This window comes from Oryctolagus cuniculus, chromosome 5 (genome assembly GCF_964237555.1).
Source record: "Oryctolagus cuniculus chromosome 5, mOryCun1.1, whole genome shotgun sequence".
Taxonomy (NCBI): Eukaryota; Metazoa; Chordata; class Mammalia; order Lagomorpha; family Leporidae; genus Oryctolagus; species Oryctolagus cuniculus.
In genome coordinates this window covers 19,435,611-19,463,381 of record NC_091436.1, presented here as the reverse complement: position 1 = coordinate 19,463,381, position 27,771 = coordinate 19,435,611, and the positions used below count along the sequence as shown (strand labels likewise).

At 49.9% G+C, this 27,771-nt stretch overlaps 1 protein-coding gene across 7 annotated transcripts in view; it reads left to right on the top strand.

The window, feature by feature from the left end:
* The window catches only part of SASH1 (SAM and SH3 domain containing 1), a 324,388-nt gene that overhangs the window by 286,109 nt on the left and 10,508 nt on the right, over positions 1-27,771 (top strand). For all 7 annotated transcript variants that reach the window (XM_051855276.2, XM_051855275.2, XM_070073463.1 and 4 more), the window contains 8 exons: positions 6,099-6,451; positions 11,618-11,692; positions 13,890-14,036; positions 18,353-18,488; positions 19,114-19,283; positions 19,862-20,071; positions 20,708-20,858; positions 26,482-26,595. In XM_051855276.2, coding sequence (XP_051711236.2) covers positions 6,099-6,451; positions 11,618-11,692; positions 13,890-14,036; positions 18,353-18,488; positions 19,114-19,283; positions 19,862-20,071; positions 20,708-20,858; positions 26,482-26,595 — 1,356 coding nt within the window. The remainder of the gene's footprint in view (positions 1-6,098; positions 6,452-11,617; positions 11,693-13,889; positions 14,037-18,352; positions 18,489-19,113; positions 19,284-19,861; positions 20,072-20,707; positions 20,859-26,481; positions 26,596-27,771) is intronic.

Here is a 27,771-nt window from a genome sequence, read left to right as displayed (position 1 = left end):
ATCAAGGCACCCAGTCCCCCTCCCAGCCCCTGAGGGCTGATTTATTTCTCTGGTAAGTAGTCTGTAGTCTTAATTCAGTTGGGACTCAGAGGACCTTAATTCCAAGGGGATCTTCAAGAGCTGTATTGCTGGCCAACCCCTTGTCAGTGGAAGCAAGTATGTCTAAAGAGTTAACCTTTGAATAGTTAACTTTAAAAAAAATTATTTATTTATTTGAAAGTCAGAGCTGGGGCTGGGAAGAAACAGAGAGAGAGAGAGAGATCTTTCATCCTCCAGTTCACTTCCCAAATGAAATGACCTCAATAGCCAGAGCTGAGCCAGGCCGAAGCCAGGAGTCAGGAGCCACTTCTGGGTCTCTCAGGAGCTTTTTCCGGGTGGCTTGGGACCAAGTACTTGGGCCATCTTCTACTGCTTTGCCAGGTGCATAGCAGGGAGCTGGATCAGAAGTGGAGCAGTCGGGAGTTGAACCACCATCCATATAGGATGCAGGCAGTTGCTTAAGCTCTACGTTGGCGCCTGAATAGTTAATTCTTGAAGTATAATTATGACAGCTTATATCTCAACCATATCCATTTCTTGTTAGCATTTGTAGCATCTTGTACAGGTCTTCCAACAAAGACAAAGTAATTCCTGTTTGAAAAATGATATGGCATAGCAGGTAAAGCCACTGTCTGTGATATCGGTATCTCATGTGGGCATCGGTTCAAGTCCCGGCTGCTCCTCTTCCAATCCAACTCCCTGCTAATGCGCCTGGGAAAGCAGTGGAAGATGGCGCAAGTACTTGGGCTCCTGTACCCGTGTGGGAGACTTGGAAGGAGCTTCTGGCTCCTGGCTTCAGCCTGGACCAACCCGGGTCTCTCTCTCTTTCTCTCCCTCTCTCCTGTCTTTTGTGTATATGCGTCTTCCTTTCTGTGTAACTCTTTCAAATAAATAAATACTTTAAAAATGATACTAGGTGAATTGGGAAAAATACAGAAAAGAATTGTGTTTAAAGATAAAACAGCACAGTACTTGTTGAAATGTCGCATCTGCATTGTGAGGTATTTCAAAATTTTAAAATGACCACTATAGAGGCCTTTTGGTTACTATGCATATATAGGAGCAAGCCATATAGGCAAATGAGTTTGTTCTTAGTTGCAAAGATAAGAGTTTCTTGCTATTATTGCTGCTTTTTATTTCTGTTTGCTGTGATTATTTTGGTTGAAGTTTCCTAAAATAACATTGAGGGTAAGGAGGTTGCCCTGGGAGGGTGGGAGTGAGGAAGGGGAAGTAGGGAGAGGAGCTCAGCTTCTCGGGCCGTTTCTTGAATTGCAGGGTTTCACTGGGGCCTCTTTTTGTACTGTGGTTCTGTTCACATTTGGGTGCAGAGCTGGTTTCCTCTTGGGTGTCTTAATACCTGCCCGTCAGGCGTGGGTGCCCCAGCGTGGAATGCACCCTGACAGTCTCGTGCTGTGGCAGCTCTCGCTGAATTCACACCGTGGGGCAGTGGGGACTGTTAGTGAGGACCATAGCAGGGAATGGCCAACATTCAACCTCGAAGGCCCATTTTAAAACCAACCTCACGCACGCCTGCCAGCATCAAATCTCAAATGCAAAGAATAGGTTGGCGCGTCTTGTCCATACATGAGATAGGATGGGTGTAACACCTGGTGCTGGGCCCACCCGCCAGAGGCCTTCACACAAGATAGTCAAGTGTGTGGGAGCAGCCTTCCCATCAGCCTTGCATTTGACACATACAGAAACATCCTAATGTGCAGATTTATGTCAGAATAAATCAATCCCACTCTCTGAGAGGTGTAGTAAAATTTGGGTACACAAGCAGATACGCCGAAGGAGGTAACAGGAGGGTGAACAATGATTACCTTCCTGGCTTGAACTTTTACTCGTTTGGGTGTGAAAGCAGGTGACAGATGGGCTTGATGACCTTGAGTCTCCAGTCACACTGGGCTGTCTGATGAGGCAGGGAGCTGGGATGCCATCAAGCAGATCTCCAGGAGAGCCCCTGGGTGAGGGGAGGAGGGGGGTCAATTAGGATGCTTGCTCTGGGCTGCCCCCAACACCCTACCAGGCTGGAACTCCTTCAGCCCCCCTGCATAGGGGAACTTGTTTGGTTTCTCATAGCAACAGAAGTGTGATGTGGGAGGGGCCATCAAGCAGGAAGTGTTTCTGCTCCCAGTCACCCCCTCAGCTTTATGTCTGTGGACTTAGAGAGAGCTGACCCTTTGACTTGCTGTGTGCTGGTGCTGAGCTGTCTGGATAATACTGGTTCATTTCGGAGAGCATCTGAGTGACAGGCACTTTACAAAGCACATCAGAAGTCATGTTCCTTTGGCATATGTCATCCTCACAATGTCCACCAGAGGCTGGCACCTCTACCACCTGCCCTTGTCTCAAAAATGAGGATACAGAAAGGCTAAGTCATTCACTCCACGCCACCTAGCCAGCTAGCGGAAGGCTCAGAATGAAGTCCACGCTTATCCCATCCCATGTTCTTCCCTTCAGCTCTAGGGTGCCAGGCAAGCCAGAACGACTTCTCACAGCCTCACGTTTGTAACTTAAATTTGGAGTCCATCTCCTACCATGAATGGCACATCCACGCCCTTTGTCTACCTGCTTCTGTGTCTTTTCCCAAGAATCGACTCCTTCCGCTTGTTGCCCAGGGAGCTGATGAGTGATCAGCTCTTGCACAGTGCCCCTTGGTTTATAAAGAAGCTCCACGTATCCCTTTCCACTGAATGGTATCACCCCAGTTTGTGAGCCCAGTTAGATTAGGAAGCAGAGCTGATAGAGACAGAGGCCATCACCCGACGTCAAGGAGGTGGTGAGCCAGGCCTGCAGTCTAGGGTGTCAGTCTGTCTTGTTGGGCTTGAGTCAGCTCATATCCTACCCTCTCCTCTTGTCAGTCACCTTTCTTCTGTATTCTGATGTCAGCTGAGGAAGATAAACGCCATCCAGATCACACCAAATGTGATGCAGTGAGCTCAGCTCAGTTGCTGTCCTTCCAATGGGAGAGTTGTCCTTCTAAGTTAGGGGAGGCTGAGGAATGCCTTAAATACAAGGAATGAAGGTCAAGGCTGGAATGCCAGGCCACCAGTCAGGCCCAGGCAGAAGAACCTACAGGGTGTCAGGCCTGCCCTCGGCACAAGCTGATGCAGCCACATTGGAAGCTTCTGCCACATGGCCCCCACAAGCTCCCTCCCAAATGATTTCCCAGGACCAGAAAATAGAGCCCCATATGTGAGGGACATACGTGCATTAGCTGTCAGGATGACAGAGAAGTCTTGGAATCTCTGTTGACAACCTACACACAGAGTGCCGACAGTGTCCAGACCACTGCTGGGGACAGTGCCTTAGAGTTGCCAGGGTGGAGCTGATTTCCCTGCAACTTCCAGGACTGTGGCTGCCCAGGGACCTTTGCACATCTCCAAACACCTGGGCTTAAAGACAGGTCCATGCTGTTTTTTTTTGTTTGTTTGTTTTGTTTTGTTTTGTTTTTAAGATATATTTATTTATTTATTTGAAAGGCAGAGCTAGTGAGAGGCAGAGAGAGCTTCCATCTGCTGGTTCATGCTCCAAGTGGTTGCAGATCAGCCCAGAGCTGGGCTGGTCCAAAGCCAGGAGCTTCTTCCAGGTCTCCCACATGGGTGCAGGGACCTAAGCCTTTGGGCCATCTTCTGCTTTCCCAGGCCACAGCAGAGAGCTGGATCAGAAGTGGAGCAGGCAGGTCTTGAACTGGCACCTATATGGGATGCTGGAGCTTTAGGCCAGGGCGTTAACCCCTACACCACAGCGCCGGCCCCAATTTATTAATTTTTTTTTTTTTTTTGACAGGCAGAGTAGATAGAGAGACAGAGAGAAAGGTCTTCCTTTTGCCGTTGGTTCACCCTCCAATGGCTGCCACAGCTGGCGCGCTGCGGCCGGAGCACCACACTGATCCGAAGGCAGGAGCCAGGTGCTTCTCCTGGTCTCCCATGGGGTGCAGGGCCCAAGCACTTGGGCCATCCTCCACTGCACTCCCTGGCCACAGCAGAGAGCTGGACTGGAAGAGGGGCAACCGGGACAGAAACCGGCGCCCCGACCGGGACTAGAACCCGGTGTGCTGGCGCTGCTAGGTGGAGGATTAGCCTATTGAGCCGCGGCACTGACCCCAATTTATTAATTTTTAAAGATTTGTTTATTTGAAAAGCAGAGTTGAGAGAGAGAGAGAGAGAGAGAGAGAGGTCGAGATCCCCCAACTGCTATTTCATTCCCCAGTAGCTACAGTGCCCAGGGCTAGGCCAAGCCAAAGCCAGGAACCAGGAATTCCATTCTGGTCTCCCACATGGGTGACAGTGGTCCAAGCACCTGGGCCATCTTCCACTGCTTCCTAGGTGCATTTGCAGGGAGTAGGATTGGAAATGGAACAGTTGGGACTTGAACCAGTATCCGTATGGATGCTGGTGTTGCCGGCAGTGGCTCAACCCATTGTGCCACAACACTGGCTTCTGGGTTCTGTTCTCAAACCCTCCTGATCCCTGAATAATTCTCTTTTTTAAAATTTTATTTATTTTTTTTATTTGACAGGCAGAGTTATAGATAGCGAGAGAGAGATAGAAAAGTCTTCCTTCCGTTGGTTCACTCCGCTAATGGCCGCCACAGCCAGCGATCTGAAACCAGGAGCCGGGTGCTTCCTCCCGGTCTCCCATGCAGGTGCAGGGCCCAAGCACTTGGGCCATCTTCCGCTGCCCTCCTGAGCCACAGCAGAGAGCTGGACTAGAAGAGGAACAACCAGGACAGAATCCAGCGCCCCAATCAGGCCTAGAACCCGGGGTGCTGGTGCCGCAGGTGGAGGATTAGCCAAGTGAGCCACGGCGCCAGCCCGATCCCTGAATAATTCCTGAATGGACTTTGGCCTGGATATAACTTTGAATCCTCCTCCATTTCCCTTCCCTCCCCACTGTCATCCCTGGACATCCCTGTCAAGTCCATCCTGTGTCTTACTTCATGGCAACAGCGCCTGTTTCTTTAGATTTGTAACTGGAATCCCCATCAATGGGGAAAAGAAGCCGATTTTAGGCTTAGGAAGGACCTCTGCCGTTGGTACCACCTTTCCTCTCCTGCTCTCTCTGATGTTTAACCAGGCACTGGCACCCTTGTCCCGCTGGTATCTCCCCTGCCACCCTCCCATTTCCAAGGCACTTGGTGTTTTTTCCTCTTTGCAGTTCAGCTGGTGGAAACGTGCACAGCTCCACTGTTCCCTTGTCATGAAAGAGACACAGCCAGTTGGGATCACTACGCCCATAGTTTGACCTACTTCTTTGTTCACATCTGTTCACATAACATAGGCAGAAAAGAACTGTTTTCTTGCCAGCAAGTCCAAGCCTTTCCACTGGGCTCCCGAGGGCTTGGCTCATTACCTGGCTCCAATGAGAGCCTCAAGGGCTGGAATCCTTAGGACGAAGTGGAACGCTGGACGGAGCTGCTTGCTTGCGTGTCAAGGCCCTTAAATGCCCCTGCACCTTCAGGCCACAGCCGCCCAGCTCTCTGACATTTTGTGTCTGGCCTGTCAACTGGGGAACGTGTCCGAGGCATTTGCAAGGCACAGCCCTTTATGGTGTTTCTCCACCCACACTCCCTTGGAAATTTAATCACTTAAGTGGCATATGTCCCAATGAAAGCATCACTGTCGGCCACATGGCACTCAACACACTCCAACTAGAAAAACCCAGCAGCGCCCGCATAAAGGAAGCGGGTGGACGTTCTGATTCGTAGCTGGAGGATGACACCCACGAACTGGAGAGGTAATTTCAGTGCAATGCTGAGACATACACTGCTGATGACTGGCTTTGATCATGCAAATGGCATCCGTAATAGAGGTGGGAGGGTGTTTGATCCAGAGTGGAACACAAAGAAGTGAAGGGAACATATCTGAAACCTTTAAGCATTCGGGGTGTATGAAGCCACTGTTTGCACAGGTTCTTTTCTCACAGCCTGGGGTGGTGAAGGGAGCCCCCTGGGGTTGCTGCCGTGCACAGCGGGGCTCCTGCAGGGGGCGGGGTGTAAGGAAAGCACAGGGCAGGGCAGGTGTGCTCACTGGAGACTGTTGCTTCCCCCTGCAGGTGGGGAGGAGCACGTGTTTGAGCCTCCCCCTGCCCCGGATGAGCGATCTGCCCTTTACTCCGGAGTGCACAAGAAGCCGTTCTTCTTTGATGGCGCTCCCGAGAAGCCTCCCGAAGGGGACTCGGACTCCGTCACCACGTCACCATCACCGTCATCCAGCAGCCTGGACACCTGGGGTGCCGGCCGGAAGTTGGCCAAAACCTTCAGCAAAGGAGAGAGCCGGGGCCTGATTAAGCCCCCCAAGAAAATGGGGACGTTCTTCTCGTATCCCGAGGAAGAAAAGGCCCAGAAAGTGTCCCGCTCCCTCACGGAGGGGGAGATGAAGAAGGGCCTCGGGTCCCTGAGCCACGGGGTAAGTACGGATGGTGTCTGCTTCTATGACAGCCACCGTCGCAGGCACCGCCTCCTGGTATCCCTGGAGGAGGTTCAGAGCGTCCGGAAGCAGATCCGCTGGAAGAAAACGGATACTAATTCTTCCTGTTCCAGAGCGTTTCTCTGCCACCAGCGTCCCTCCAGAAAAGGAGGCCCCAGCCCGGCCTGCGACCTGCAGCTGCCCCGGCCGAAGCCCAAGGCGGGCGGCGGCTGCGGCCTCCCCGGCAGGCGGCCGCGCGGCCGCACCTCGGTCAGCGAGTTCAATATCACCTACGTGGTGGAGCGGAGCCTCTACAGCCACTTGAACCTGACCCAGCTGGTGCGGCCCGCCTCAGACAGGACGTTGAGCAAGGCTGAGAAACAGGACCTGAGGCGGTGCTTGCTGCAGGAGGACGAGGAGGCAAAGTGGAAGTGGGCCGCCACGGTGGACCGCTGTACTAAGAGGGTTCTCTTGAGAATCCACCAGAAGTCTGTGAGTCCCAGGGGTGCTGGTGAGGATGGCCTTGTCATTTCCGTGAGGCGCAGTCAAGCAGTATGGCCGGCCTGCCTGCCTGGCCCTGGCACCCGGCTCCCTCTCTTCTCTTGTGCTCGTCACTTCCGGTTCATCACTTCCGGTTCCATCCCACCATTCCCCTCCAGTTTCTCACCCTACTTCCGCTTCCTAATGGCTCCCTCCTTACTCTACACTCTTCCAGTTGTCGATTTGTAAGGAGAACGCGACATGCAGGGGGATTTCCAGGGCACAGGGGTGGGGTTTGGTGGCCTTGTAGCCAGCCATCACGTCACTTGACCCCAAAAGCTGTCTCAAAGCAAAAGGAGTGTCGTCCTCTTGAAAGAGATGCCCATTCGTTCAGTTAATTAAAACAATAGGCCCGAGCTCACGGAAAGTTGGCGCTCATCACAGTCACCATTTGGTGACTGGGAAAAACACTGTAAAGTCCATTTCTTTTATGAGTAGCACAAAGGGAAAGTTCTTAAACCTAGCAGGAAAAAGAAACTAACACTTTTTTTTTTTCCTGCTTGGGGCCGTCCAATGTTCTAATCTTTCTAAACAAAGGAATTGAGGTTTGGAAATGTCCTCTACTGCCTGCCGCATGGAGTCTCCGGAGCACGGGAAGGAATACAGTATTGAACTTTCAGAATGTGAAATGTTTTTCAGTTTTCATACCAAATGGTCAGAGACCAGGTAACATTTTTTCCCCCAGGGCAGGATTTATTTTGAACTTCAGAATAGATTGTTTTTTTTCCTCTTGAAATTGCCTCCCAACCTTAGCGCACATAAAGTGGTGCAGAGAGCCGAGGAGATGGGGAGCGCCTGGCCTGGCTGTCTTCTGGCACCTGGCTTAATCCACTTGGACGGCTGCTGTGGGCCCATTTTTAGGTCTGAGAGAACTTTCAAAGAAGAATGTCTTCAACAGTGGCCTTTCCCAGGGTTCCTTCCCTTTCATGAATAGGATATTCTTCCCCAGAGGACCACTGGAATTTAAATTCAGTCAGTCAAGGTCTGCTTTTGTGAAAATGCAGAGTGATTGGTTAATGCCACCCTTAAGAATGACCTCTGTGCTGAAAGGATTCTTCCTCCGCCCTGCGTTTTCCAAAAAGCCCTACATGTGTTGACTTTCTTCCTAGGCCTCGTTTTCTGTCTTCTCACATTCATAATTCTTGCCACACTTTTACTACTCTTTGTATGTAGCAAAAGCTTGTCTTCTGGCTCCTTCTCCATCATGGCAACTGGTTTTTGTTGGTTTTGTTTTTGTTTAAAAATAACAATTTTCTATCTCACCCGTTCAAGCTGCTGGTCTGCTCAGACCCACAGATGTTTTGTGAAATACCAGTCTTGACATAATTTATTTTATACTCAAAAGTGTTCTGCCCGGTTTGTTTTACCTTTGGACATGACCTTGGTAAAACAGGTCCTCTTTGGGAATGATGACTCACACAGGTGAGTGCGAATCATGTAATACTGAGAATTTACCCAATTGGAGCACCTTGAGTTGCTCGTGTACCTCTCAGGTTATTCATTGCCAAATGAATCCTGGGACTTCACAGGACTTCCTCTCAACCAGTCGTTTCTGAGATTCAGTTACTGAACGTGGTGGGCTAATGATTAATTCTTCCTTGCCTGAGCATGGGACTGTGTGCAAAGCCTGTTTCCAAGCACTAATTCCTCCGTATAGGGGGCGCTGTGGAGTCTCTGTCCAGAACATCAGTCTGAGGCTTGGTATTTTCACAACATGATGAGCTTGAGGCACTCCTGGCTAATTTTAGTGCTTGCTAAAGTATGTGTTCAGTATCAAATGAGAAATTTGCACATACTTTTTCTTGCAGGTACAATTGTATAATCAGGAAAACAAAATTGCATTTTCTGATTCTCTTGAAAATAGAAGAGGAAAACATGCTTCAACAAAAGAAAGAGCTTTTTTTTCTGTAAGGGATTAATTTCATTTCTTTGCTTGGCTTATTTCCAGCATTCTTTTCCATTCTCCTTCTCACCTATTTCTTCGATTTTATCCCAAAGTGCACAGTTTGCTTTAACCTTTGACCTTGACTGTTTTGACTTTCAAAAGTGCCATATTTGCTTGATGAAGCCTCAGGGAAATGGTAATGCTTTGGATTCACCCAAAATGGTCACTTGTCTTGCTTTTTATTTTTTGGTCATTCAGTTTTTGTTTGAGTCAACAGACATGCATGGCATTTTGGAATTTTGTCCATTTTTAAATTCAGTCCCCCCATAAAACATGTTTTCAATTGCATGGTCATTCCATTGACTAGCTCTCCTCATGCCCAGCACCCGTCTAAAACGTTGTTACGATTCTCTGTACAGGAGAAGAGTGAACTAAAAGAAAACCTCATTGAGGTTTCATTTGTTTAGGTCACTGAGTCAGGATTGGTTAATTATTCTTTCACTATTCAGTTTACAATCCATTTTCTCTTCTGAACAAGTGCTGTTTTAAGAACTTCTTGATCACATCAAAAAAGCTAGAGATTAGTTCAAGCAATGTTCACTGTCATACTCTTTGTCTCTTCTCCACTGATAAATAGAAAGAAGAATTAGTTCCAGATATCTTAGCATATCCCTGAAGAGGTTTTAGTTGGTAGTTATGAAAACCCATCCATTCTTTACTTTAAGCTTTATATTGTAGGAATCAATGCATACAGCAGGCATATGAAAACTGAAATGAGCTTTTAATTTATTGCAGGCATAGTTTCCACATAAATTCTTTCTAAGTTATTTCATATGCATCAGAAATAACATGCTGGGCTCCCGGCTTGCAGGAGCTGGTGTGGTTTAAAGCAGGGAGATGCAAACGCCAGGAAGTGAGCAGGCATCTGGGCGCCATACTGTGTCTGTGAAGCCCTGAGTCACAGGAAAGGAACTGAGCTAAAAATCACTGCCTTTGCAAAAATGAGAAAACGTCCTTGGCGTTTCAAGCTGGAAAGGGAAAGTTCACATTGAAAGTCTGCCTTGAGATTGCCTAGGTGGGTGACTTGGAAATCAGATTGCCCTTTGATAAGGAATACAAAATTAGGATAACATCCTTTGCCAAAGCAGTGCCCTGGTGAGGAGCAGCAGTTCTGTGCCTCCGTGAGTGTTGGCCCTCATCAGGTGCCTGCTGAGTCTGCTGGCCCTCCCATGGGGACCCATTCCTGGGATGCTCTGGTTTTAGGATTAAATTCCTAGATCATATGCCCAGAGTGGAGCTCTGGCCCTTCATTTGCATACTGATGACATTGAGGAAGCCTAGATTGCATTGTCATAGTTGTCGGAACTAGCTACCACGTTCTCAGGATAGCCTTAGTGAAGAATAGTGGAAAAAAACCAATAGATTGTTTGTTTTTTGCCAGGCAGTATACTCAAAGCCTACAAATATGTGCTATCGATATTATTTTGCTAATGAGGAGTCCAAAGCTCAGAGAGATCAAGCGTTTTTCCTATGAACACACAGGAAGTAAGTGGCAGAACCGGGAGTTGTGTGATTTTAAAAACCTGGGTGTTTCCTTCCAGGATACTTCTGCTTTCTCAATCAAGCAAATTACTATATATCTAAAGTATGTCTACTTTAAATAAGCAATGTTTACAGTATACATTGTGTTTTTTTTTTTAAATTTATTCCTGCCATTTAATAGCTTTTAACCAGAGTTTTCTGCGAAACAGGTAGTACAAGATATTGGATCCTAAATCTGCTGTTCAAATTTTATTACTGATTATTTTACTAAAGATAATTCATTGCCACAAACATAGTGTACTTTTGTGGGGATGGGAGTGGTCACTGGTTGGCTCTTGCTAGAAAAACAACAGCAGATTCAGTCCAAGTTGTGAAAATGCAAAATCACGGAAGTCGAAGCAGTTCCTTAAGCCAACTAAAAGGATGATGACGTTTTCATCCTCAACGGCATCAGCGTTTTTCCTATGGAAATCAAAGGCTGCGGTCCAGGACACTTAGCCCATTTCTTTATAGGCAAATGGGGTGTCTTCACTTTATCCCCCGTGAGAAAATAGGTTGTAAATAACTGGGTTGGACAGCTGGATGGGAAAGTGACTCGTGTTTGGGGCTAGGAGGGGTAGCAGCGAGTGAGTAATCCTCTTGGTCTGGCTGGACCACTATAAACTTCTCAGCGAATTGAAACTAAACAAAAGTCTGTTCGAGAAGGCTGCTGCCAGCCACGGAGCCAGAGGTTCTGGACGAGAGTTCCCAAAAGCACCGAACACGTGGAGCGCCCCCCGCCCCCGCCCCTCACCACCCCCAGTATGATTCCTTCAGTGCCACTACCTCATTGAAACTCATTGAAACGCAGGGAGCTGACACGAAGGGGGCTGAGAGCAGGGATCCGAGCCAATGACCAGGGAATCTTCCGGCACGAAACTTGTGCAGGGTTTCGGTGTGTTTTGTTTCTGTTTTTGGTGTTTCTGAAAAAACAGTTGGTTCTGCATGGCCCGCTGGCGTAGGCCAAGTCCCCAGTGGGCTGTGAAAGGGCAAAATGAGTGAATCATGTGTCCCCCCTCCCCCATCATTTCTCGTTTCCTACTTCCATCCCAAACACACATCTGTGATTCAGCGATGTCCTCCAAGTGGGAAATGGGTTGGTGCCTTCTGGCTTCTTAAGCTAATGGGATTATTCCTGCCCTGCCCTCTCCTTCCCACAGAGAACCTGCAGTTTCGGAGGCTTTGATCTGACGAATCGTTCCCTGCACATTGGCAGTAACAACGCCGACGCAATGGTGAGCATACGAAAGCAGAAGGCTTGGAATCACGCGCTGTGCTTGGCCGCGGCCTCCCGTATTGTCTCTGAGAATTGAACCTGATTTTCCTCATTGATCCTGAATCGTATTTGGAAAGGAACCCTGTTTCACCCATTTGTTTTAATTTTATGCCTTTATTTTAAAAGATTTGTTTTATTTATTTTAAAGGCAGAGTTACAGAGAGGGAGAGGGAGAGAGACCGAGAGCGAGAGAGGAGATGGGTCTTCCATTTGCTGGTTCAGTCCCCAAGTGGCTGCAAAGGCCAGGGCTGTGCTAGGCTGAAGCCAGGAGCTTTATCCAGGTCTCCCACATGGGTGCGGGGGCCCAAGCACTTGGGCCATCTTCCACTGCTTTCCCAGGCCATTAGCAGGGAGCTGGATCAGAAGTGGAGCAGCTGGCACTCAAACTGGTGCCCGTATTAGATGCCAGTGTCGCAGATGGCAGCATAACCTGCTAGTCCACACTGCCGCCCCTTCAACCATCTGAAAGACTCTTCACTCTCCATGGAGTGAACTGTGTCCTTCTCTGGCTTCTGCCTCCTCCGGGTAGCACAATTCCTTTAGTGTCATTGTTTCCAGTTTTCTTCATGTAACAAGTCCAAATGGCTTTGGCCTGGTAGGTGGCTCTCTGAGGAATTAAAAGATAGGTTAATTTTGGTATGAAAAATTTGAAATCCAAACATATGAGGGATCTTCAAAAAGTTCATGGGAGATTCATATCATGAAGAAAATAGGCATGGAATTCAAAAATTTTTGCACCAAAATAAACTTAGTTTTTATTTCCATTTTTCCAGGAATTTTTTTTAAGTACCATTAATGTTGTGAGAGTGTCCTGGAAGGATCCAACTTCTTTATTTGGATGTCAAATACTACTGACTTCATTAACCAATAATTTATGTAGCCAATTCTTTAAAAGAAAGAAGGGACTGGTGTTGCGGCCTGCAGCACCAGCATCCCATATGGGCACCAGTTTGAGTCTCAACCGCTCTACTTCTGATCTAGCTCCCTGCTAATGCACCTGGGAAAGCAGTATAGGATGGCCAAGTCCTTGGGGCCCAGCACCCACGTGGGGGACCAGAAAAGCTCCTGGCTTCAGATCGGCCCAGCTGCAGCCATTGTGGGCATTTGGGGAGTGAACCAGTGGATGGAAGACCTCTTTCTCTCTTTCACTCTTTTTCTACCTCTCTCTCTAACCCTTTCAAATAAATTAAAAAAAAAAGAATCTTAAACGCTCATGGAACAAAAGATGCATTCAAATAAAATCATTTTTTTAAAAAATGAAATTTTTTTTTCTTTCTTGGAGGTGTTTAACGCAGACTCAAATGAGAGAGGACCCCAGCAGTCCGGGAAATTGATTCATGCTAGGGAGGTGACCACGCGAGGTGATGTGCACCAGCAGAGACTGTGGCTGTCGCGTGTGGGCTTTCCTCTGCTCTCGGGTCCTCTCTCTCTGCTCCCCGACTGCCAGGACTCTGTGAACACTGCCATGTCAATCACTGCTGTTGAAACCTACCAAAACCGGAAAAGGCTATACTAAGATCAGATTTAAAAATGTCTCCCATCTGCTTTAAACAAAGCAGAACATGACTCTAGTCGGTGGGTTTGATTTTTTTTTTTTTTTTTTTTTGACAGAGTGGCTAGTGAGAGAGAGAGACAGAAAGGTCTTTTTTTTTTTTTTTTTTTTTTTTTTGACAGATTGGATAGTGAGAGAGAGAGAGAGAAAGGTCTTCCTTTGCCATTGGTTCACCCTCCAATGGCCACCGCGGCCGGCGCACCATGCTGATCCGATGGCAGGAGCCAGGTACTTCTGGTTTCCCATGGGGTGCAGGGCCCAAGGACTTGGGTCATCCTCCACTGCACTCCCTGGCCACAGCAGAGAGCTGGCCTGGAAGAGGGGCAACCGGGACAGAATCCGGCGCCCCGACCGGGACTAGAACGCAGGGTGCCGGCACCGCAGGTGGAGGATTAGCCTAGTGAGTCGTGGCGCCGGTGGGTTTGAATTTTTAATCTGAGAGGTAAATACTGTAGCCGCAGGTAAACACAGGAAAGAACTTCAAGGTCACGGGGAATGCTCACTATTTTTCTGAGAGTGAGGATGACAGTGGCTTCAGTGATAGAACCCGAATCTGGGCCGCATTTTCTGTGACTCAAGGGTCGTGCACTGTTTCATTTTGCAGGGCAAAGAAGGTGATTTCGTGTACAAGGAAGTGATCAAATCCCCCACTGCCTCCCGCATCTCCCTCGGGAAAAAGGTGAAATCTGTGAAAGAGACCATGAGGAAGAGGATGTCCAAAAAGTACAGCAGCAGCTCTGTCTCCGAGCAGGTGAGTGACTGCCTCGCCCGTGGCCCCTTGATTCCTGCTGACAGCTGGGGGACCTGAGGAGGCCGGCCCATCGGAGATTCTACATGGCTCTTAACATGGATGTCCCCTGGCATTTACACGCCCTAGAACCACGCTTGATTTCCGTAGACATTCAGTCCGTTCCCCATTTATGAAGTACTGACGGTTGTCCAGGCAGTGTGCTTGGTGCTAGGAATACGAAACACAGGCCCTGCCTCCCAGGAGGATGTTTTGAAGTTCATGGGAAAATGGAATTAAATCAAGATTTATTTGAGGAGCCGGTGCTGTGGCACAACAGGTTAAAGCCCTGGCCTGAGGTGCCGGCATCCCACAGGGGCACCATTTCTAGTCCTGGCTGCTCCTCTTCCAATCCAGCTCTCTGCTATGGCCTGGGAAATTAGTGGAAGATGGCCCAAGTGCTTGGGCCCCTGCACCTGCGTAGGAGACCCAGAAGAAGCTCCTGGCTCCTGGCTTTGGATGAGCGCAGTTCCAGCCATTGCAGCCATCTGGGGAGTGAACCATCTGATGGAAGACATCTCTGTCTCTGCCTCTCTAATTCTTTTAAATAAAAAAGCTGAGTGACAGAGGGAGAGAGGAATTTTCCATCCCCTGATTCACTCCCCTAAATGGCTGTAATGGCCAGCACTTGCCCAGGCAGAAGCCAGGAGCCAGGAACTCCTTTTGGTTCTCCCACATGGGTGCAGGGACCCAAGGACTTGGGCCATCCTCTGTTGCCTTCCCAGGCACATTAGCAAAGAGTGGGATTAGAATTAGAGCAGCTGGGACGTGAACCTGGACCTTAGGCTGATATGGGATTCAGTGTCGCGAGCAGTGGCTCATCCCACTGAACTGCAGTGCCAATCCGTATGTGTTTTTTTCCCCAGGGTTCTCTTTTTTGTTTTTTTCTATAATAGTACTCCACTTACGTGTATGAATTTCAAAATTTCTTGACTCTAGGATGAACTTACTGCATAATTCAATTTTGAAGTATCCTCCAATGCACAAAGCAAAGGAGACACAGTCCATGTAAAGAAACCATTATTCTTTAATGCAGTAAGCATTGTAGTTTTTTTAAAGATTTATTTATTTGAAAGGCAGAGGCAGAGAGAGGTCTTCCATTTGCTGGTTCACTCTCCAAAATGGCCACAACGGCTGGAGCTGGGCTGATTCGAAGCCAGGAGAGTCTTCTCGGTCTCCCACATGGATGCAGGGACCCAAGGACTTGGGCCATCTGCTGCTGCTTTCCCAGGCCATAGCAGAGGGCTGGATCCGAAGTGGAGGCGCCAGCCCTAGCACTATAAATTTGAGCACAAAGACAGGTTTTTAATTTTTAAAATAGCCCTCACGACAAGATAGGTATCACCAGAATCAAATTCTCTTGGACTGCAGCCTCTTCAAAGTAACTTAAGTTTTCCTCTGAGAAATAAACTCAAAAATGCTTCCTGGCTGGTGGACTTCAGTGGCACTGGGGTTTCTGCAGGAACTGTTTTCCTAAGATAGCACAGACAGATCCCCTGTGCCTAAATCTATACTTTCATCGCCAAAGCCTTGACCAGCTTCTGTTTCAACTGCATGGGTGCAAGGGGGCCCTTGCGGTGATTTTGACCTTTCCATTTCCAAAACACTGTCCTCTGGCACACTTAGGGTGCTCACTTTGCCTATGAGCTGGCTGGCTGCTTAATCCTAGTAGAGCAAGCTGCTTATCTGCCCAGGAACCCTAGCAAGGCAAGCTTTTTCTGCTCTGCTGCTGCCCTCTTGTGGGCACAGTGAGCTACACTATGCAATTCCCTGTTTGAATTGCCTTGACCACCGCTGGCTGGCCAGCAGGCTGCGCCTTCCTTCCTTCCTTCAAAGCCTGCACATGCTCACGTTGCTGCTGTGGTCTTCCCTGGGGGGACGGGCAGCGAGGCTGCTCCCCTGCTGACCCCGGGGCTCCTTCTGATAGTCATACCGGGTTGGGCCAGAGTGGGACGAGGCTGGGGATGCTACTGAACGACCTAGCATGCGCAGCACGGCCCCAGCACGAGTGCTGTCCTTCCACAGCCCATCCTGCTCAGGGGGAGGGCCCTGGATTTTTCGACTGTGTCCTCTCCATGTCCCTCCAGCCTCACCCCTTTTCCATTTCCACATCCCTCTGCCCAGTGGTGAAGATTGTACCAGTGACAGCCACGCCACTCATTTCCAGCACTTTGGTTTGCCTTGCCACCAAAAGGGCCAGTGTTTGACAGGTTTTCTGCTCTATGGATCACATGCACAGTTTTAACATCACTTTGAGCACTTTTCTATAATTCTACCTCCATACAGCAATATTGTATTTTTAGTCCACTTTTTTTTTAAGAGTTATTTTATTGGAAAGGCAGAGTTACAAAAAAAGAAGGAGAGGAAAAAAGATCTTCCAGCTGCTGACTGACTTCCCAAATGGTTGCCATAGCAGAGGCTGGACCAGGCAGAAGCCAGGAACCTAGGACTCCACCCAGGTCTCCCCCTGTGAATGCAGGGGCCCAAGTGCTTGGGCCCTCCTCCCTTGTTTTCCCAGGCACATTAGCAGGGAGCTGGATTGGAAATGGAGCAGCCAGAACTCAAACAGGCACCTGTATAAGATGCTGGCATTGCAGGCAGCAGTTTAAACCACTGTGCCACAGTGCAGGCCCCAGCCCTTTGTTTTTTAAAGCAATCATTTCATATAAGTTGAGGGCAAAAGCAGCAATCGATCACTATAATGCTTTCTGGAAAGAGAAAATTAGTATCAGGGTGTGTGTTTCTCTTCTGTAGCTAACACAGTAACCATTCTGGTAGGAACTTTTGTCCTCTCTGTTCTTGCTGTGTGCCTAGCACCTATAGTAGTACCTGTTCTTGTAATCAGTAAATACGTGAGGAACACATTAGAACTGAAAAAATAGAGATGCACATTTAACATCGCCCTTTTTCAAAACGTGTGCTTTCCTTGAAGCATTGGAAAAGGCTTTAATTGGGGCGATGATTTGGCTTCTGATTTAGAAAGGAGGAATGAAAACTTACTCAGCGGTGTCCAGTGCCAGTAGTGGCCACTCTGTGTCTCCTTGTTTGGAGGCCCTTCTGTGCACGCAGCACGCTGGGGTGGGAGCTGCCCTTACGAGCCCTGCTGCTGCTGTCTCAGCCGCGCCGTGCACGCGCCGGGGTGCTCACGGGTCCTGTAACGTGCCCGAGACTTGGCTAGTTTGGCATGGCAGCAGTCACCCACGGCACTCTGGTTGAAGCCTGGTGTCATCTGTCTGCGGAGCATCATGTGTCAAACAGGCATGCCGTACTTGCTTTTGCCAGCCAGGAGTGACTCGCAGTGACGGGCGGATTTTCCTTGCCACTCAATGACTAGGAACAGCGGGGCTGTGTCGCCACTGGCAACCTTGACACCCAAAAGGCACAGCTTTTTAGCAACAACGCTGAAAAAAAGCTAAAGCAGCCAAAACCATACAGTGGCACATGGGAACTGTATTATAGACGGAAAATTAGTGCTCACATCCCCCCTGGCCATGTGGATTTGGTTCTAGGCTCCCCCACAGATACCAAAATCATGGATGCTCAAGTCCCTTCTGTAAAATGCCAAAGTATTTGCCTGTAACCTACACCCATCCTCTCGTACGCTTTAAGTCATCTGTTACTTAAAATACCCGATAGCACGTAAATACTACGTGAACAGTTGTTACGTCGTAAGGCGTAGGGAACGTGTTCACCACAGATACAGACGGTTGGGGTGGGAGGACGATTTTGAGCTGACGTTAGTTGGAAAGTTTGCAATGGAATCGGCAGACATGGACCGCCGGCCGCTTCTCCTCTATTTCTGGGCCCTATGTTGGTATTTTCTTTAGCCAGCTTCAGTAATTTGTTGAATTAGAGCCCTAAGAATGTGCCCTTTTTTTTTTTTTTTCAAGGAATATACTTTGAGTGCAAGGTACATTAAATATCCTTTGGTAGTACTTGCAGGTACTGTGTTAACAGGAGATTGTACTTGATTTGCATTTGGAATGGGGGGAAAGCTGAGACTTTTGTCTGTGTGGTGTGGTGAGACAGGCTTTTCCTAAAGCCCTGAGGAGTATCTTTTTGAGTGCTCGATAACTGGTAACGTGGACCACAGTTTTAAACCAGCAAGGAAAAAGGCTTCAGGAAGAGGAGAATCCTGGGCACAGGATCAAACAGGGGAAGAGAGATCGATTCGAGTTGGTTGAGGACCAAACTGCTCTGAGTGCCAGAATAAATCTCTATAAATTTAATATAAACTGCTGAGACTTACCAACCAGTTAACGTCTTCGACACCATTTCAGGACTCGGCCCTGGACGGAACGCCCGGCTCCCCCGTGTCTCCACAGCCTGACTCCGAACACCTGGACAAGCCCAAGCTCAAGGCCGGGGGCTCCGTGGAAAGTCTGCGGAGTTCTCTGAGCGGGCAGAGCTCCATGAGTAAGTGTAGGCTGCACAAATCAAAGCCAGACGTGTGACGGACCGTCAACTTCCGGCGGGTTCATGGGGAGCAAGGCCAGGCTCCTCCCCTTCCGGTGCAGCACTTCCGGGCTTCGAACCCTGTGTGTTGTTCCACAGGGGCCAGTGGCACAGGCTGCCGAGAGCAGATGGGGTGCTCGTTGCAGAGGACCCAGGAGAACAGGCCAGGGTGGAAAGCATGGGAAGACGACCGACAGTAGGGGGCGCTGGCGAGGGGACAGGAGTGTGCATGTCACTGGCGCCCCACTCAGCCTGGGGCTGGCCAGATGGCATGGGGGAGAAAATCAGATTTAAGTGGACCACTTTAAGTTCTTAGTGTGGGGCAAGTTTCTTGAGCTGAGGCTGTGTCCCTTCCCCTAAAATGGGGTAAAAATGCTGCACGTTAAATGAGAGCCCCTGAACGCTAAGGGCGGAGTCAACTCCCCACGCTGCAGCTCCCTCCCTCGGGGAGTTTCCAGGTCACCTGGCTCCCAGGAGCTGCGTGTCCCCTGTGCCATCGATGAGGGACAGCACAGAGAACTCACAGCTGGGTGCTGCCATGGGGGCAGCCTGCATTGACTCCCCTTTCTCCGTCCTGTCTACACAGGTGGTCAGACGGTGAGTACCACCGACTCCTCCACCAGCAACCGGGAAAGCGTCAAGTCGGAGGACGGCGATGATGAGGAGCTGCCCTACCGGGGCCCCTTCTGTGGGCGCGCCCGTGTGCACACGGACTTCACCCCTAGTCCCTACGATACAGACTCGCTCAAGCTCAAGGTGGGTCTCAGCCTGGCCGCAGAGCAGGCTGGTTCACTGAGGCTTTGGAGCGGAAAAACAAGCCTGAGAGCCAGCCAGCGGTGCAGGCAGAGGGGGCTCCCTCTGTCATCACTGCCCCGTCCCCCGGCCCTGTCCTCTGACCTCAGCTCCCCTCTGGTTCCCCCCACACACACACACCTTGGTTTCCATCTGGGGAGAGATTATTGCCGTGTGTGTGTGTACAGATGGGGTTCTACAGGATGAATGAAGCCATTACAGGATAGCAAGTGTCCCTGGCATGGGACTGATGGGAAATTCTCTATCCCAATAAGTGGCAGCTCTCTGGATGGAGGGGATGGGAGCTGGTAGGCAGCCTGGGGAGGGGACAGTGCTGGCACACAGTGTCCTGCGGTACAGAGGATAGAGGGGCTGTGACCCAGCACAGCCAGAGGTGCTCTGCAGTAACCTACACGCTGATCAGTCAGCTGACCTAGGGGACCCCCGTCCACGTCTGCATGACTCGTGTGTCTGACCGATTTCATGATTCATGCTTAGAAATGTACCTGATACACAGCTCTCTGTTCTTCCCTGGGCCACAGAAGGGAGACATCATTGACATCATCAGCAAACCACCCATGGGCACCTGGATGGGCCTGCTGAACAACAAAGTGGGCACGTTCAAGTTCATCTACGTGGATGTGCTCAACGAAGATGAGGAGAAACCCAAGCGCCCCACCAGGAGGAGGAGAAAGGGGAGACCGCCCCAGCCCAAGTCGGTGGAGGACCTACTCGATCGCATTAACCTGAAGGTCGGCGTGGCTGGCTGTGGTCTCCCTCTACCCCTCACCACCTTTCACCCCTCAACTAAACAGCGAGGGCATGTGCCAGGGTGGCCCAGTGCCAGGATGCTGTCCATTACCCTGCAGATAGATGCCTGTGCCCTCATGCTGGCCCGGTCCTTTGCCATGGGCTAGCACAGCCCTGGGTCAGAGGTTGCTCCTGTAAGGACAGCGCCCTGGCGTGCCCTGCTCTTGGCTGCTCCACGGGGCCATGAGGCGGCTCCCCCTGCCCCCCTTGCCCGAGAGGCACAGATACAAGGCTGGGTTCCCGCTGGAAGACTCTGCTTCCTTGGCAAAGCCCCTTGCTCCCAAATAACCACTGGGCTTTCGGAGTTGCATTTCAACAGCTATATAAATGAAGGAGGACTCCCCTCCACTGTGGGCCGGGTGACGTTAAAGGAATCCGCTCATATCCAGGGCACGGTTCTAATGCCTGCAGTGTCTAACTTCTGCCTGCCAAGCTGCAGGACTGGAATATGACAGTGATCCTTATGTGTCTTTCGATGAGCATAGAAACAAGTGGGGGAGAAGAACCGAGGGTGCAAGGCTTAGCTCTGTCATGCAGCCGGGCCGGCTGACTCACCTGCATCTGTCTCTCACCCCCAGGAGCACATGCCCACCTTCCTGTTCAATGGCTATGAGGATTTGGACACCTTTAAGCTCCTGGAGGAGGAAGATTTGGATGAGTTAAATATCAGGGACCCAGAACACAGAGCTGTTCTCTTGACGGCTGTGGAGCTGCTGCAGGAATATGACAGTAAGTCCCCCTATGCACAGAAAGGTTCCTTCCTGGTCACTCACATTTGCGGGCCACCCATGAGCTGCCAGCTTATGTGCCGAGGCCACTGGAGTCACCCACTCAGTCCTGCTCTTCCCAAACCAAGGTCAGTTTCATGTCAAGCAGCACAAAGACACAAATTTCCACTGTTGACATAGGGGCAGAAGAAAACCTGACCGTGGATACCTGTCCTGGCACATTTCCCAGGCAGTAGCCAAGGATAAAGCTGCACCAAGTGTATGGGACAAATGAATTGCAGTGTTTAGAGAAACCAGTCCTGCTGGGATATGCAGTTGTCAGCAGGTCATTAGGATCCCTGGGAGTTCCTTGCCCAGCTGAGACCCATGTGTGGTTTCTTACTGAGCAGGTTGGCTATTGAATGTCTTTTTCCTGTTTCTGTAACAAAATACCCGAGACGGGGTACACTGATTGAAAATACAAGTTTCTTTGGCTTATTTTGCCGGAGGTTGCGAAGTCCAAGGGCTTGGCATTGGTGAGGGCTTTGCTGCTGCTTCGTGACTCGGCAGAGGGTAGCATCTGGTGAGAGAGGAAGCGTCTGGCTCAGGTCTCTCCTCCTCTTGTCATAAACTGCAGATGCCAACATGGGGACCCCACCCCCAAGACCTCATCTACTGCTAATCACCTCCGAAAGGCTCCACCTCTAAATACCAGCACCCTGGAATCTAGCGATTCAGCCTAACCATGGCAGTGAGTGAATGAATGAAATGTATCAGCTTCCATTACAGGAGAAGGAAGTGGCCCTCCGCTGTGCGTGGGCAGAACAGGGGGTTGCCCACCTGAAAGACAGCTGCTTTTTCCGGCCTGTGAACAGCACTCCGCGTGCTCCCAGCTTTGATGGAGTCTGTTGGAGCACACTGTGTCCTGTGCTGCATTAACTTACTCTCATCGTGCTCTTTAGTCTGACATCAGAAGTATTCCTGGAGTTATTATCGCCAAGGAAGCTCTCCTTCCAGTTAGTGAATTCAAATGCATTTTCTTTCAAGTGCTCAGCTTCAGGGATATTAGCTGCTAATAGCCTCTCTCTTGCCAAAAGACACACCAAAACAATGGTTAATGGGGGAGAAACACGATACGTTACACATGGTCCTTGACCTACAATGGCACAAAAGCAATACACCGTCAATAGAAACCATACTCTCTGAATTTTGAGCTTTTCCTGCCCTAGCAATGCTGGGTAGTGGCAGCAACCCAATTCCAGCTCCCAGTCAGGCTCACGGTCACAGAGTAAAAGCCTGCACCGTACAGTGTCCTGGGTGGCTAAGCTGTGATGTCTGGTCAGTCAGCTTGCTTAAATGCATTTTTGGCTTACAGTGGGTTTAACTCGAGGGGCAGGTGTACTGATTTATCCAGCCCAAGGGTCGTGGAGGCAAGTGTTCCAGGACAGGGAAAGCCACCTTTAACAGGTGTTCCTCTTAAATTAATTGACGAAACAGGGGAGCACACAGCGTCTCAAGCAGAGGATGAACCCTGGGTTCAAGCTGCCTTCAGGGATAGATTTGGGGAGAGTTGGCTTAATAGCACCTTATAACCAGGTTTCTTTGGTGTTGGGGTCCTCCGAGTGATACCCTGGGGTCTCTGGCCAGATGATGTGTATGGCACAGTGACTGGTGGAATCCTGAAACTTGATGACCTATGAGCTTGGCTGGTCGGCCACAAGTGAACAGCACTTGCTCGGTACATAGCTCATTTGCTGTGTCCCCAGCCAGCAGGAACAGCTGGTTTACATGCGGTATCTGCTAACTTCTTTCCCATTGAGAGTGGAGAGCAGCAGAGTGTAGGGCAGGGATCTGTGCCTCGTATCTCATGCCACAGAACCGGCTCACCCCCGGGACTCTTACTGGGGAGACTCTTATCGGGTTGTGATGCTTTGGCTGTGAAGGCCTCTCTGCCTCCTCGTGAGTCACGTTTGGGCTCTGTGCTGTACCGCTGTGTGGCATGGCCCTGACGCATAAAGTAGGGCGCCCTTTTAGTGGTTCTAAGCAAAGACTCCAGGGGCTCAGAGATGCGCATTAGTGCCCAGACTCTTGAGTGCAGACTTACCCCGAGGTTAGGAGACTTGACATCCAGTTCAGCTCGCTCTTCCCGAGTGTGCGCTCACTCCTTCCAGGCTGCCGAAACGAAGTTCCCTGAAAAGATTTTTAAAAATATTTAACTGTGGTAAAATTTGCATACCATAAGGTTTAGCATCTTGACTATCTTTAAAAAGTGTGGCATTCAATATATAAGTTTAGGGGCTGCTGTTGATGCTCATGTCCCGTATCGGAGTGCCAGTCCAAGTCCCGCTACTCTGCTTCTGATCCAGCTCACTGCTAAGGCACCTGGGAAGGAAGCAGATGACAGCTAAAGGATCTGGGCCCCCGCCCCAGCCATGGCAGCCATCTGGGGAGTGAACCAGTGGGTGAAAGAGCTCTCTCTCTCGCTCTGTCTCTGCCTTTCAAATAAGTCTTTTAAAAACAGTTTTCTAAGAATTTAAATTGGGAATTATTTTAAGTACACAAAAAGTATGGAGAAAAATAAAACACACATATATACTTCTTGAATTTAAAAAGTTAACATTTGGGTCAATTTGCTTCAATCCCTCTATTTTTTTTAAAGATTTATTTAATTTATTTGAAAGAGTTACAGAGAGAGGTCTTCCATCCGCTGGTTCACTCCCCAGATGGCTGCAACGGCCAGAGCTGTGCCGATCTGAAGCCAGGAGCTTTTTCTGGGTCTCCCACGTGGGTACAGGGGCCCAAGGACTTGGGCCCTCTTCTACTGCTTTCCCAAGCGATAGCAGAGAGCTGGATCGGAAGAGGAGCAGCTGGGACCAGAACCGGTGCCCATATAGGATGCCGGCGCTCAGGCCAGGGTTTTAAGCCACTGCGCCACAGCACCGGCCCCTCATTTTTTTTTTTTTTTTTTTAAAGAAGGAATGGCACAAGCCTGTTCAAAGTCCTGCTGTTCTACAACCCGTCACCCTCCCTTTCTTGTTTCTCTCCTGGAGTAACTGCTGTCTGCCACCTTCTGATGTTTGAAGACCTCAGTGCCTTGGTATATTCTGTATGTGTGCTGCACGTTCAGGTGAGGGTGATGCGAGGGAACAGCTGTGCCCCAGGCAGAGACCCTTCAGGCACCCAAATGGGATGCCAGCCCCACAACCAAGCCCTTCACTCAGACTTCACTGTGAGAACTCTCGTGGCACCAGTGCAGCTTCTTCCTTGTCTCTTGTACCTTGGCATTAATGCTAATAAGCGTGGCGAGAAGGTTATGGCCTTGACTCACCTATAAACGGCAGCCAACATCCAGTCACCCAAGACCCTGACTCTAGCCCTTGCCCTGTACCTTCTGGTTTTATGAGCGGAACGTGGCTCTTGGTGATGGGAGGAGTCCTTCTCCATCCGTGCTAGCTTCAAGTCTCCAGTGAGGTTTGCTGACGATGGGCTCGGCAGAGATGCAGACACAGGCGTGCACTCCTTGCAGCGTGGGGAGCGAGTTTGCTAGTTTACTCCCATCGACAGCACCCTTGAGTCTGTTGGCCACTGCGGTGCCCTCGACTGCTGTGTCTTCCTGGGTTGCCATGGATAGCTCAAAACCCTCATTTTATAAGTATTATTTTTCTAAATAACATGCTAGGCTAGAACAAAGGCCACTCCAAAGCCACAAGCTCTTCCGCCCGATGAGGACATCACTCTAGAATGTTCAGATGATTTGATGGGGGAGGGGTCAGCAGTTGCTCTTGCGTCTCCAATTAGTTGATTTTTTTTTCATTAATCTTTTAAAAATAGCACTGTTAGTTTGCAAGTCTACCTTAAGGACGTCTGCTGCCCTGGTGTCTGCCGTAGTTTGGGTTCCAGAATGCTTTCCACGCAAGAAACGCAAAGCAGGAAGCAGCGAGGGGACAGTAGGTACAGCCGGCCTGGGTGTAGAATGGCAGCCCTGTGTCTCCCCACGTTGGTGTTTTGGTAACCTGAGAAAAGGCGTCACATTTCTGGCTTATTGATCTCCTCTCTCTCTCTGTGGATGTGGTTTGGGGTAGGGGGTAGGAAAAAGAAATGAAAATAAATTAGATCCGTTCATGGCAGCTGGTGATTTTAGGTAAGAAACTGTTATCTTGGCTCCTGTTTTATGTGACCAAGTGCACTCACTCTGCCTAAGGACACACATAGGTTCTGTGTGTGACCTCACTGTCCCATGGGAGGCCCCCACCATGGTTTCCAGGTGACTGCCTCGAGGCACACGCCCTCCACTGAAACCCCTGCTGCTGCTCCTGATCGGGCGCTGGCTTTAGGGAGGGGTAGTGGACACAGACTGCAGCTCCTCTTCACAGTGAGGTGGGCCTGGCCTCAGCTCTCCGCCTGCAGCGTGTCTGTCACTCACTGCCCAAAGCAGAGCACTTCCTGGGCTCTCCCTGTCTCGCTCACCCTATATGGGCAGAATTGGAAACACTGGCCCCAGACACAGGGAGAAGGCAGAAAAGAGACTCTCTGAACTCATCCCAAACAACAAAAACACATAGGCTTTGCTGCTGGCCACTCTGGAGTTTGGGGAGGTCTCTGCCCTTCCAGCTACCCTGACACCTGCTGAGATGAATGCCCCTAAATGCTATTAACACTGCACTTCATTTAACATTTAACAATTTTTTTAAAAAAAATTTATTTGAAAGGCACACAAAGATCTTGGATCCACTGGTTTACTCTCCATACATCTACAACAGCTAGGGCTGGCCAGAGCTAGGAGCCCAGAACTCAACCTGGATCTCCCACATGAATGGCAGGGACGGTCACTGCTGCCTCCCAGGGTGCACATTGGCAGGAAGCTGGAATCGGAAGCACAGCTGGGACTCCAGCCCAGGCATTCCAGGGGGGGCTGCATGCATCCCAGTCGGCATCCTTACTGCTTCATCAAACACCTGGTCCTCATCTGGTGCTTTGATAGTAGCTTCTACATTGGAGAACTGCTAATGTAAAAAGCTTGAAGCACAAGTCGGCCAGATTTTACCTTGCAAGAGGGGTGTGTGTCCACTGTGCTGCTCCTTGATTGAGGTGTCCTTGGTCAGAAGAGCTGGTCGGGGGCCATCGCTGTGGTGTAGCAGGTAAAGCCACTGCCAGCAGTGCCGGCATCCCATATGGGTACTGGTTCAAATCCCAGCTGCTCCACTTCCGATCCAGCTCTCTGCTCTGGCCTGGGAAAGCAGTAGAAGATGGCCCAAGTCCTTGGGCCCCTGTACCCGCATGGGAGAACTGGAAGAAGCTCCTGGCTTCGGATTGGCACAGCTCTGGCTGTTGCAGCCATCTGGGGAGTGAACCAGCGGAAGGAAGATAAATCTTCAAAAAAAAAGAAGAGCCCGTCGGTGTTATCCCCTGCTGCCCGTACCTCTGCACTTTTCCTCAGGGCCCAGAGTCAGCCGTCCACACATCCCAGCTGCTTGCTCACCAGATCCATTTCTTGGGATTGATACTTTCCTTGAAGAGAATTTTGATTGTTACTTGCTTTCAGATGGTCAGTGGTAACCCCAGACAGAAGCAGAACCTGGCCGACTTGGAAACCTCTGCTGCCCATCCTCCCCTGTGACTCCATTCCATGTGCTCACCTTCTGCAGGTAACAGTGACCAGTCCGGATCCCAGGAGAAGCTGCTGGTGGACAGCCAGGGCCTGCCCGGATGCTCCCCACGAGACTCAGGATGCTACGAAAGCAGCGAGAACCTGGAAAACGGTAAGATCAGCCCCGATCCATGCACCTGCTTCGGCCATTCTTGGCTTCAAAAGAACACTCTTCTCCAGCAGGATGATTCTATCATGATTACAAACTCGGTGGTCACCTCTCCCTCCCTGACCTCCTCTGTCTTCCTCCTGGCTGCTGATGTGGGGTTAGTAAATTCCATCTAAAATACTATGCAGCTGTGAAACCAAAGTCATATGTCTCCTGTGCCCTTTTCTTTGCCCAGTTAGCCAGCATTTGAGTACTGGGGACAATTAAGTCCCCAAGGAAAACAATTTATTTGGTAGTCCATCCATCAGGGTCACACTGGCACAGGTGCTTTGCCTGTCCCAGCTGCATGACCTGAGCCAAGAGGCAATTACTGTAGGATGATGGAGGCCCCACATCCCATTGTGGCTTCCCCATGCCAACAGCCAGAAGCAGTCAGGATGAGATTTCAGAAAGTGTACTCGTAAAATAGGAGGGGAGTTTTAGGTGGACTGGAGGCAGGTGTGCTCCATGTTTCCCTGTGTGTCTCTGTGCTTTCCTCTTGCAACCTCCAAGCTCTCATGCTAGTGAGAAAGGGTTCCCGCTGCTACAGTGGCCTAAGTCGCCATTGAGCACTTGAAGACCGTATTGAAAATGCCCAGGTCTGATAGGTTTTGCTGCCATGGAATCCCATCTAGTAACCCACGTGTAAGGATGTCCAGAGGCACCTGTTCTAAAACTGCAGGTTGTAATTCATTTGTGGGTTGTGAAATCAAATTAGTGGGTCATGGCTAGCACTTCTGTAAGCCAAAATCAAGTAGAAAATATCAGAGTGCATCAAACAAGGTAAGGGTTAGTATTGGTGGTGTTGATTCCTAGAGTCCTTGTGTCGGGGGTGTGTGTGTGCGCCCATGCACGTACAACCATGTGCACCTCTGTGTAATGGATCTTGAATGTAAAATGTTACTTATTGTAGATAAGAGCAGAGAACAGCTTGAGAGCCATGGTGGACACCAAAACCAGAACTATGTGTGCCCAGGCTGTGACAGCTAAAGAGGTGCTGTCCCGGGCATGACCCTGAGAGTGAGCACCTTCTTGGAGTTTGTACCTGGGCACCTTGCTTATTTCCCCCTCATCCCAACTCCAGTGAGGACCTGGTGACCTCCTAGTTTGGCGCAGGAGCCCTGCCCCTCAAGGTGTTCT